The sequence below is a fragment of the Entelurus aequoreus genome, linkage group LG08 (genome assembly GCF_033978785.1).
Source record: "Entelurus aequoreus isolate RoL-2023_Sb linkage group LG08, RoL_Eaeq_v1.1, whole genome shotgun sequence".
NCBI lineage: Eukaryota > Metazoa > Chordata > Actinopteri > Syngnathiformes > Syngnathidae > Entelurus > Entelurus aequoreus.
The window spans coordinates 35,297,170-35,310,319 of record NC_084738.1 but is presented as its reverse complement, the minus strand read 5'-3'; the positions used below and the strand labels follow the sequence as shown (position 1 = coordinate 35,310,319).

Below are 13,150 nucleotides of genomic sequence, written 5' to 3'. Positions count from 1 at the left end.
CAAACATGTTATAATCTTCTTCCTGGAAAACAAACTCACGGCGTGTACAGATGCTGTTTTGCTTGTCTGTGTTTTACACACAATACATAGTAAATAAACACATTAGATTATTATATAGCCCTTGTGTTTGTGAAGTATGTCCTGTTAAGACTTTTCAAAAGTTGTTTGCTTACCATAAGTTTCTCTGCATCTGTGCGGACTTTGAGCAGCTCTGTAATTGCATCCACAAAGCCTTGGTGGTGAAAATTGCACATCTTCTCGATCTCACGGTCATGGTTCCTTATCCTGGCATCCAGCTTCTCCATAAAGCGCTTGTGTGCATTTGGCTGGTCATTGTAGATTGATCTAGCACAGAAATTTACAGTCAGGAACAGAGAAGTGCTAAATGTCAGTGGTTCTCAACTGGTCAAATACTGAAACTCACAATTTTCCATGGAAATTAAGTCACGACCCCACTTCCATTGTCAATAGTAGCGGTGTAAAAAAAAAAAAAATTGCTTTTCAGCTTTATCGTGATTCCTTATTCCTTATAGGGCCTGATTTACTAAGATGTAAATACCTCGCACTAAACAGCGTGTGCTATCTATATAATAGCGTGTACTAATAGTGGGCCTGTTGCGTGCGATTTACTAACACTGCGTGTGCAATTAAAAGGTGGCGCAAACCGCCTTTTTAAGGGCATTTTAGAAGGAGTCGTGCAGGGCATCTACGTTGACACCACTTAATTTTTTTAACCTCTGAAGGTGCATGCGAGGTAAGCTGCACTACTGTGCTCAACATGCAAGAAATGCAGACTTCAAAAAAGTTGTTTTCATAATGGAGATATATTAATAATATATAGGCCTATTCTATGTGAAAAAAACGACCGTCATTAAAAAATATGAAAAAAACAAAAACAAGTGGTAGAAAATGGATGGATGGGAAAAAAATGTAATGACAAAACGCATCAATTGAATTCGTCTTAATCAGCCCCTTAAAGCCCCACTTAGGAACGTTAAATTTTGGTTGATTTTGGTGGCGCGAGTGGACCAAAGCGGTTGTGTTTTGCCAGAAGAAGACCGCATTTCCCATCAGGACTCGCACGTATAATGTCAAACTGACATGATGTCCGCTGTAACATTGGCACAATTATTACGTCTCTAATGGCTATGCTGATGTTAAATAGCAGACACTATCAACAAATGATCTTGGATTGCGCTACAAACATGACGCTACCACCAAGAATGTATCAGAGCGGATGCAGGTCGGAAGCAAAGAAAAACCGGCGGGAGGTTTTTTTCGAAGGAAGTAGTGTGAAACTATCACGCTGGTGGTTATTCATTGCTATCATGCTAAACTTTTTGAACTGATGTTCTCGGGCAGGAGATACAGGTCAATAAAATGCCGGACAAACAGATTTAAGAACACTTTTTACCCGAGAGCAATAGTGTCGCTGAACACAAGGCATAAAAAAGAATGACTGTGCATGTGAGCTGTGTGCTTAGTATTTTTAAGTATTTTATGTATATTTATCTATTTATCTGAGTACCATGTTCTTATGTTTTGTATGTGTCATTATGAATTTGCACTAAATTAGTTTGCTTGCAATTTCGTTGTATTCTATTCAGATTGTCAAAAAATTGACAGCCTCGAATTCTGACCTGAAAGTGGAGCTTAGCAGACCCATTGACGGGTAAAGTAAAGTGTGTCAACCTGACGAAAACATTGACCCTGAAGGGAACGTCTCCCCTGCGCTCCTCCACAGTCTGCACCGTAGCCGAACAGCAGTAAAGGTGTAACAACATTATTACCTGTCACTCTTCAAACTCCTTGTGCAGATCTGAATGCTTATTATTTAAATGTTTACTAAATGTTTACCTAAGTTTGAAGCAAAGGTGCTAATACTAATCGCCACATTTGGCGAGGCGTGTTTTAAAGCAACACTTGGAGCGCGGTGCTTCCTTGTATAAAGCGCCACCTTTACTGTTAGTTTTGAAGCCCTAATACCTCCATATTGCACTTCACACACCTTCTTTATTAACCAGTAGAATTGTCGTTTTTTGCCATTCTACCCCACCATGATGTTATTGCTTGCTTGTATGCACTTTGTGTGTACGTTTTGACACACTCAACATCATGCGTCTCGGCTCTGTAGTCACCGCCACACAGCGGCACTTAGATGAAAGAACGGTACCGGTACTTTTCAAATCAAATAGTATCCCGGTCCTTTATTTGTACCAGTATACCGAACAACCCTACAACACAATTATTCCAGCATCAGAAAAAGAGGCACAAAGCCCAGTGGGGGAAATGCAACTCTTTTTGAAGTGAACAAGACTGCAACAACAAACTCCTGCTAAAAAGCATCTTACTGTGTGGTGGAATCGTTTACTCACGGTACCAAGTAAAATAAGAGCGCAGCACAATGAAGAGCAATCACTAAAGTGGCCGCTCTAACAAAGCTAAAGATGTGGTGCCCAATGCCCTTTCAGTGGAAAACACTGCATTTATCCACTCGCTGAAACTATAGATATAGTTTTGCCTCATTTAGTTATTCAGGAATGATTGCATTCAAAGTGCAATTTATATCTGTTTTAAAAAGAACACCTTTCTAAAAAAAATGTATTTAATAAAATGCAGTTATGGTTGAGCCATAGACGATATAAACAATATGAATTTTGCCGACAATGGAGTTTTTAATACTATCAAATCATTATGTCATGATAATACATGTTGACGACACATTCTAGACGTGTCCTGCAAATATGACAGTAACAACCGAACGACCGCCTCCTCAACGCACGGCAGGGTCCTCGCTCGCGAGCTAGAGGTTAACATCCCTCCACACTGTAAAGCCATGTCAAAGTCAGCAATCCTCACCTTCATGAAAACAAATAAAGTATGTTTTTTACAAGTATCATGCCGGGAGGACGAGTAATAGCTAAACATGCTATGCTACACACCGTAGAAAGATAAGCTAACTGATAAACCGCAAGCTCGAGCTCTCCAGTGTAAATAAAGGTTGACGAATCGATGCAAATATCGACAGTAATGACATCAAGTATAATATCATATAGTCGAAAACAATATTTGTCTGGTTTTCTTTTTTATGTTTACAAACTCAGGAAATAAGTCCCTAGACACAGAAGGGCTTTAAGGGCAAAAATCTAAAGATTTAAATCACAGCCAATAGTAGGAAATAATTTCAATATTTAATTGATATTATTACACCATCATCCAGTGTTTTTGTTTGAAGCGATTACCCTTTTCGCAATTTGAACGGTTTATACAGCTGAAAACAGCGCAAGCGTGGGGCATTTTTATGGAGAAAGGCTAAATGGCGCCCAGTACCCATCGAGAACCAACGCTGGCTTGACCACCACCATATTCAATGAGTCAGACGTGAGCCAAACAGGACGTCATTTAAATACAAGCAAAAAAAAAGGACAATGTTGTCATTAATTAGTACATTAGTACAACATTTTAGTTTTTTATGTTGCATTATGCCTTTTGCTCTATTTTTCCATTTGTACTGTACTGTTTTATTTCTACAATGTGCCAGAGGCCAATAAAAAAGGGGCAAATGGCCCCAAAGTCACATTTTGGACACTCCTGATTGACATATTGTTTTAACAGAAAGGAAAAGTGTTCTCAAACGACGGATGAGAGACTCCGTGCTCCGGCTTCTCCCTGGCACTGTCACTAGCCATGATCTAAACTAATATAAATTCATTTCTAATTCCAATGTACACATTGAACGTACTACAGGCTGTCTCTTAGCACAGAAGGATCTAACTATACTCAGAGCAATATGACACAGAGGTGTCTACAACAGGAAGTGAACCTGTGTGACTGTGTGACATCACATAAACCGGACGGACAACAATCATTTTGCCTTTACCATTAAAAAAAAATTCTCAAACCTATACAAACAGTAGAGGGTAAAGATATTTAAACATTCAAATTAAAATAATATGGCTCTTAAGAAGTCAAAACAATATTTAATGTTTCTTCTGCAATGAAATTATGATGTCTATTTGTTTTATTATTCAAATAAAATGTGGTTAAATTATTTCAGTGTGTTTACTTTTTGAGCACATTTAATAATACCATGGTAATAAAAATAACCGTGATAATGTTGGTCACAAAAACCGTGATATACAATCTTCATGATGTTACAGCCCTAATACATATACCATAGTACAATAACTAGGGATGTCCGATAATGGCTTTTTGCCGATATCCGATATTCCGATATTGTCCAACTCTTTAATTACAGATACCGATATCAACCGATACCGATATCAATACAGTCGTGGAATTAACACATTATTATGCCTAATTTGGACAACCACATATGTTGAAGATAAGGTCCTTTCAAAAAAAAATTATAAAATAAAATAAGATAAATAAATTAAAAACATTTTCTTGAATAAAAAATAAAGTAAAACAATATAAAAACAGTTACATAGAAACTAGTAATTAATGAAAATGATTACAATTAACTGTTAAAGGTTAGTACTATTAGTGGACCAGCAGCACTCACAATCATGTGTGCTTAGGGACTGTATCCCTTGCAGACTGTATTGATATATATTGATGTATAATGTAGGAACCAGAATATTAATAACAGAAATAAATAACCCTTTTGTGTGAATGAGTGTGAATGAGTGTAAATGGGGGAGGGAGGTTTTTTGGGTTGGTGCACTAATTGTAAGTGTATCTTGTGTTTTTTATGTTGATTTAATAAAAAAAAAAAAAAAACGATACCGATAGTAAAATAAAACGATACCGATAATTTCCAATATTAAATTTTTAAGCATTTATCGGCCGATAATATCGGCAGGCCAATATTATCGGACATCTCTAATAATAACATATTTCACTTTTTAAAAATGCTAGGAAACAACATATGGGTGGGTTAATATGAAAAATGAAAATGTAGGCAGATTCAGGAATCTTAAGTTCAAGTATAGAGGAAGTTGAAAAAAAGGATGAAAATGAGGAGAAAATGCAGCTCATTTACTATATACTTGATATCTAAAACTACAGCTCCATCTAGTGGCGGTAAAATTACACGCAACAGTGGCACATTTTGAAAGGTTTTAGTGAACACTTCTCAAATTATATGACAACCTGGAAGAACTCAGAACCAAACAATGTGTTATATACTGAAACTATTAAACTAGCTTAACACCTTATATTACAGGGAAACACTATGGGTGTATTGCTGTGACACCACTACAACACACATTATTAAAACCAGACAATAAATGTAATACACACACACGCACAACAACATTAAAAAAAAGCACATAACATAATTTGATAAATTGATTGGTTATTACTGTTAGGACTCACTTTCCCATCATCCTCCACTACAGTTACCAAAGGAAATGCACAGCCACATTAATGCTAACACAAACCTCATGTGGTTTTGTGTCAATAAAAGCAGGGATACATAAAGTCATTGGACACAGGAAGAGTAAGGGGGCAAAAAGTCAGAGGAGAGCTAGGGCTGGGCCGATAAAACAATATCAATAAAAAAAAAAATTATATATATGTATATATATATATATATATATATATACATATACACACACATACATATACACACACATTATTAGGGCTGTCATACGATTAAAATATTTAATCGCGATAATCACATTTTGTTCATAGTTAACTCAAAATTAATCGCAGATAGGTATAATTTTTCATCATTGATAAGTGTACCCTAGACAGATAATTTTCAGGTGGGGGTTCCCAGTTGTAATCTGTGATATTTCTGATATTCTGTACATTACATGTTGTACAAGTTAAATGTATTCATGTTGCTGCATGACAATGTTTTAACCTTCTCTATTAATAATAAAATGCTATATTGAGCCTTCTAATCATTCTGTAATTGAAGACTCGACCAAAACAAGTTATAAAAGAATTTACAAAATATTTCAGCCAGCCAGAAAAAAACCATCGTCCCCTCACACCCCACCCGCCCTCATATTCCTAAACTGATGTACTAGCATTTATTTATGGCCAAATGTCACAGAATAACATTACAAAACATCTCTGACAAAGCATGATTGCAATGTAAGACACTTTTATTTTGTTAAGGTCAGGGTTTCCCCTAAATTGCAAAAATACAGTACATGTGGCGGTGGAGGCGTGGTTATTGTACAATGCTGCTTATTGTACAATGTACTTCGTTGAGAATTGTTTTGTTTGTTTGCTTTAGAGAGATGTCCCCAATCTTTTTAGTCACTTTTTCGTTAATTTAAAAAAACTGGCAACAAATCTAGCATCTATTTCTGGTGTTATTAGAGACTGTACTCGTGTTTACAGACTCTGTTTGGATATTATTGCGCCATGTCTGTGACGAAAAGCACACTTGGTTCGCGTTGCTGGGAGCCTTTCTCTCATTAAAAGCCGTCAGTATTGCGCAAATAATAAACTATATATAGCCATTCATACCGTAACTACCTGCTGGTGTTAATGTGTATGTTAGTGTGTTATGACGGTCATTTCTCCCCTGGTCTGTGAACACACCATGTCGGCGGAGAATAAACAAGTGTTGTGTGTCTAGGATTGAAGCACAGAGGCAGACGTGTGTGCAAGGAGGAAATACTTGCTGGAATTGGGCCCGTTGTTATCATAAAATTGGCAATAAAAGCTAAAAAGAAAGTCAGACTTTGTTTGTTTTCTTCTGGACCCTATAATACATTATATGACTTTATTTTGTTAGGTGTGACGGTTAATATGAAGCCGTACATTAAGGAGAAACTCTAAATGTAGTTAAACCTGATGTATAGTGTAGCGCTTTTATTTTGAAGCCAATGTTTTGAGAAAGTGTCTTGACCTTTTTTAATGTCGGATCGACTGCAATAACAAAGTCTCCTTTCGACATTCTGACGGACGTCTTTTATTCCTGTTGAGCTTTTATGTCATCATACTGACTAAAGCAGTCACACTAACAATCTAAATGTTATGTTTTCACTGCACCTTAACCGTAATCTGCACACGGAAGTGAAGCACCACCCACCGCTAAAACGATGCACGCAGCAAGCGTTTGCTGCAGGAATGTTGTCTCTTCTCATGGCGAAAAATAGTCAATTTTTGTCGGGAGAACAACTTGCCATGGCTTAGAACCTGAAATTTCCATAAGGTAGACTTTCTTTTGTCCATTTCTGCTCGCTTGTGGCTCATCAGTAGCAAGTGAACTGCAGCCAAGTGAATGAAACAGGAAAAGTCACCTCGACTGTATGGCAGTTTTTTGGACTTTTTTTAAACAGACCATAGTCCTTCGCACATCTTTTCTTTTCAACCCTTGTCCGTTCACTATTTGGATGTAAAGAAACAACAGCAGGTAGGAACTAAAGTGTAGGACTATGTAAATAAAATAAATAACAAAATATAACAAATGTGATAATAACTTGGTCCAATGATATTTAGATAATTACTGCATAACATAAATAATTTCCATCCTTAAATAAGAATAACGCACCAAATTAAATGTTACACAGTCGTAACTGCCTTGCAGTAAACCCTGCAAAAAATAGTTGTTCTTATGTATCTCTATGTTTACATTTTCACACTTTGCACTAATTTGTTACACTTACGTGAGCATTTCTTACCTAAATTTACATTTCTAAATTTAACGAGGTCATTGTTAAGCGTTTATTGTGATTTTAGAATTTTGTTTACACAGATTGAGTGTTATCCATGCTCATGTTGACATTTCCTTTCATTTTCTCCTCGTCCATATTTACCATTATTCATAAAAATATCAATAATTATTGATATCGACCACATAAAAACTTGTGATACATCTTTCAGCCATATCGATTATCGCCCGGCCCAAAGGAGAGCCAATAATATCTTATTTTCTTTGACTTTATTTAATCTCAGTCGAATGGAATAATATAATAATTTTGTTACTATATCTCATATTATTTTGTATAAGTTATTAAAACTGTTCACAAATAAGTTGGTGGATTTTTAGTGTGCATGCCTGAAATCATTGTCCTGTGTTTTATTTTAATTCTGAATTGAAATGCCAACACATGTTTAAGTAAGAAAAACATCGGAATGAATATTGACAATAAATTGGCAATATAAAGTTAAAGATAAAGTTCCAGCGATTGTCACACACACACTGGGTGTGGTGAAATTTGTCCTCTGCATTTGACCCATCCCGATGTTCAACCCCTGGGAGGTGAGGGGAGCAGGAGGCAGCAGCGTGCGCCGCGCTCGGGAATCATTTGGTGATTTAACCCCCAATTCCAACCCTTGATGCTGAGTGCCAAGCAGGGAGGCAATGGTTCCCATTTTTTGTAGTCTTTGGTATGACTCGGCCGGGGTTTGAACTCACAACCTCCCAGTCTCAGGGCTGACACTCTAACCCAGGGGTGTCAAACGTACGGCCCAGGTTTTATGCGGCCCGCGGGATGAGTTTACTAAGTATAAAAAAAATTCGAAATTTTTTTATGAAACAGCTGTTCTAAATGTGTCCAACAGATGTCGCAATAGCAATTCTTTGTATCTTTGTAGATGATGCTACATATGTATAAAACAAATAAACCACATGATGTTAGAGGAAAATGAGCAACTACATAAATAACATCCTGTAATATGATTTTGATATTATTTTTTTTATCTTGATAGATTGAAAATTAACACCAATGAGTTGACCGATGAACATTATCACATAATTTACTCAGAAAGTGTAAATAACGACAAATAAAGTTAGAATACTATTAACCGCAACATCCATTCATCCATCCATTTACTACCGCTTGTCCCTTTTAAAGTCGCGGGGTGCGCTGGAGCCTATCTCAGCTGCATTCGGGCGGAAGGCGGGGTACACCCTGGACAAGTCGCCACCTCATCACAGGGCCAACACAGATAGACAACATTCACACTCACATTCACACACTAGGGCCAATTTATAAATGGTAAATGAGTTATACTTGTATAGCGCTTTTCTACCTTCAAGGTACTCAAAGCGCTTTGACACTATTTCCACATTCACCCATTCACAAACACATTCACACACTAATGGCGGGAGCTGCCATGCAAGGCCCTAACCACGACCCAATAGGAGCAAGGGTGAAGTGTCTTGCTCAAGGACACAACAGACGTGACGAGGTTGGTAGAAGGTGGGGATTGAACCAAGAACCCTCAGGTTGCTGGCACGGCCACTCTACCAACTGCGCCATTTAGTGTTGCCAATCAACCTATCCCCAGGTGCATGTCTTTGGAGGTGGGAAGAAGCCGGAGTACCCGGAGGAAACCCACGCAGTCACGGGGAGAACATGCAAACGCCACACAGAAAGATCCCGAGCCCGGGATTGAACTCAGGACCTTTGTATTGTGAGGCACATGCACTAACCCCGTGGTCCACCGTGCTGCCCTAACCGCAACATGTAAGTGTAAAAAAAACAAAAACATTATGATTTGTACATTTTCCGAATGTGCTTGTTCTATTTTTAAACAAAGAAAACAATCTGAAGTATGGCTGCAACTAACAATTAATTTGATAATTGATTAATCTGTCGATTATTACTTCGATTAATCGATTAATAATCGGATAAAAGAGACAAACGACATTTCTATCCTATCCAGTATTTTATTGGGGAAAAAAACGCATACTGGCACCATACTTATTTTGATTTTTGTTTCTCAGCTGTTTGTAAATGTTGCAGTTTATATAAAAAAAAATAATAACAAAAATAACAAAAAAAAACAAACAAAAAAAAAGCCTCTGCGCATGCGCATAGCATAGATCCAATGAATCAATGACTAAATTAATCGTCAACTATTTTTATAATCGATTTTAATCGATTAGTTGTTGCAGCCCTAATCTCAGAATGAGAATCAGAATCAGAATCAGAATCAGAATAGTTTTATTGCCATTGTTTGAGAACGGGTTCACAAACTAGGAATTTTTCTTGGTGCAATCGTGCAACATAAAACACATATTTGGTAATCTGAAGTAGTCTTTATTTTTAAGTTATCTTGCCGTGATTTTACCAGTCTGGCCCACTTGGGAGTAGATTTTTCTCCATGTGGCCCCCGATCTAAAATGAGTTAGACACCCCTGCTCTAACCACAAGGCCACTGAGCTGGCCAACCCCTTCGTTATACTTTTACTTTTTGGGGCCAGCGGGCTTTTCAATGTGACTGGGAAGTGAAAGTAGTCAACTGAGGGTAGAGTAAGCTTGTCTAATCACTGCCGTCAACTGAGACGGCAGTGGAAGACTGGCACCATCAAACAACATTTATATTATATTACTCATCTATTCACACTGTTGCATGGCAAGCAGAAAAACCACCACATTACCAGGGTGCTGATTATTGTTAGCACCGTTAGCTGAGAACAGAATGACAAGGTGTAAAGACCACACCCACAAATGTAAATGTTTACATTTTGACGGTTCACCGGTCAACTGTGAATGCACCGATTCAGCAAATGTACGTATAGGTCAACTTTGTTCAGATATGCACCTATTAGGTCAACGATTGTTCAATGTAACCCTGCTAACTAACACGCCAACGATGCTTATTTCCAAGACCGTGTAGAGGTCGGGCTAAACCTGCTAGTACTAGCTGGCAGGTTGCTAGGGCAGCTAACGGGAAACTAGCTCACGAACAAAATATCCAGTGAATGAAAGCTCACATAACGCACTAAGCACTGCGAACTGCATTGGCTTCCTCAGATGTGATGTGTTCTTACCGAAGCGTGGGGCCGACGCAAGCCGTGTCGGTACTCTCAATTTCCTGTAAAATCCGTTCGTGCTCCGTTATAGACTCCATGGTCGCATTTTCCGCCATGATTGTTTTGTGTGTATTGTGCTTGTAGGGCTTTACAAGGAAGTGTAGGGCCTTGCCTGTAGGTGGCGCAAGGCAGCCACGAATAAACCATTCATTTAGGGACCGAGCTTTTTTGTGGTTGAATCCCACGTCTTTATTTGCGACCTTCCTCGTTACTTATTCATACATATGTCGAGGGCTCGCTCCCACGCCTCCATGTTGTCAAGGATCCCAAATCTAGGATTTGGGAATCGAGGAGTGTGTATGCTTTGCGGAAGTCTTTATAAGGCCTTGCCAGTGACGTGTGCAAGGTGTATGCCAGCTGCGTCTTATCCTAAATAAAATTGTAATAACTTTTATTTGGTCATAGAAGTTTTCCCTCTATTAGAATCATAATTTTTAAGTTTGTTTGTAGTCACAACCATGTTTACAAAAAAACCCCTATTTTTTCGTACATTATTAGATGTGTTGCTCCATGTTATTTATACACTGTAAACCAGTGGTGTCCAAAGTGTGGCCTGGGGGCCATTTGCAGCCTGAAGCTTTTTTTTTTTAAAGTCACACATTCTCAAAAGGATATTCAAAAAGCAAAAAAAACTATAACAAGTGGAATAAAGAACAAAACAGGTGAAATGTAACGAGAAAAAGTTGACATTTTTTACTCTAATAACACAAAGCTGCTAGGCAGGCTGTTTTTTTTAACACTGTAATTGCTCAAATAATTTAAACTCAATGTTGTTATGAAATATTGACCTATTCAAGGCTTCAATTACTTCACATCAAAAATTCCACTTTGAAATATGTTTTTGGAAAATAATTGCATATTTTTTGTTTTCCAAATAAGAACAAAGTTTTCTTTGACAAAAATAGCAAAAAAAACAAACACATGAAAAAAATAAAAACTTTTAATCAATGGATAGATCTAAAGTTGTTTTAGAAACATAAGCGTTAAAGGTTAAAAAAATTTTTTTTAAATAAATAAATATATATATATATATATTTAACATTTTTGGGGCGGGGCACTTTTGGATCCTTAAAAATTTCAATTGGATTGTTTTTAAACTATCATTGTTCAACAAATAATAATGAATTACTATTATGAATTCATTATTTAAGATTTCAATTACGTCACATCAAATATTGTACTTCGAAAATTATTTGAGAGAAAATATTGCAGATTTTGCGATTTTGCCATCAAAATCTGGGTTTTGACAAAAAGAGCATAAAACGTAATAATAATAATAATAATATTAACTTTATTTTGACAGATAGACCCTGAAGTTTAACTAGAGATTTAAGAGTTTAATTATTTTTTAAAAGATAATAATATTATAATGTATGACTTTTAACATTTCATTGACTGAGACCCTTGCGGGTCCCCAGAACCAAACTTTAGGGGAGTCGTGAAGGTTGAAAAAAAAAATCTATATTTTGTATTGGTTTTGAAAATTAAAAGTATCAAAGTGGCGTCCACATGCTTTGATTTTAAGTGTGCGGCCCTTAGGGGGAAAAGTTTGGACACCCCTGCTGTAAACAATGAACTTGAATTAGCAGAGTACTACATACATACTTGCTTGTTTATTTTTTTTTGTGGTATTTCTAAAAATGGCATACTTTTTTGTGTATAATACATACGACATATCAGTTGGGGTCTCTGCTGGAGCTGTTGTCCCTGCGACCCGATTCCGGATAAGCGGTTGAAGATGGATGGATATCAGTTGGCTACTGTATGTATTCAATGAGTCATTTAGCACAATCACATACTGTATCTTTCTAGCTATGTATTATTATTCTATACATAGTTTATATATAATTTATTGCTTCATATTCTACTATACAAATACAAATAAACCCATTTTAATTGGATTATATTTTTTGTTCTTTGCATTTTTTTATTAAATAGAAAATAGTTCACATTTTAGTTTCAGTTTTGAGTAAAACATACAATTGCAAATTGTGTGCTCATATTGCATTTCCATACCTTAAGGTGGTTCCTAGAGGAAGAGTCACAGATTCTAGTTCTGCAAAAATATTCCCAAAGACCTTCTCCTCCGCTTCATTGTCATCTTGTCTTTGACAAGGGGGGTCAGGCAAAGCAGCATGGACCCTCTTACTGGCCATGTCTTGATTTAAGCTCTTTTAGTGTGTGGGACTAAAAAATCAGCATACATTTAACCTAGACAGCAACACAAAGTGTGTGTGCTTTCTGAGTGTGTGTCACCTGCTACAGTCAGCAGAAAATGCAGCAACAGGAAAAAGAGACCTTGTGATTCACTTGAACTTTGAGTCTGACAAAACTGCAATACTGTATGTTTTCAGCCACACTTTCACACGCAGTCAGCATTTAGTGATCCTATATAAC

General features: G+C 37.0%; 1 protein-coding gene across 5 annotated transcripts in view; it reads right to left on the bottom strand.

Moving 5' to 3' along the window:
* The window catches only part of exoc6 (exocyst complex component 6), a 68,545-nt gene extending 55,597 nt beyond the window's left edge, over positions 1-12,948 (bottom strand). Inside the window, exons 1-2 of one of the 5 annotated variants that reach the window (XM_062056381.1) lie at positions 12,770-12,948; positions 174-345 (exon numbers count right to left, since the gene is read on the bottom strand). In XM_062056381.1, coding sequence (XP_061912365.1) covers positions 174-345; positions 12,770-12,909 — 312 coding nt within the window. In that variant the 5' untranslated portion in view covers positions 12,910-12,948. Of the gene's footprint in view, positions 1-173; positions 346-10,711; positions 11,016-12,769 lie in introns of those variants that run through there. The other 4 variants (XM_062056382.1, XM_062056383.1, XM_062056384.1 and 1 more) reach the window with 4 other exon arrangements.
* Between the last annotated feature and the right edge of the window lie 202 nt (positions 12,949-13,150).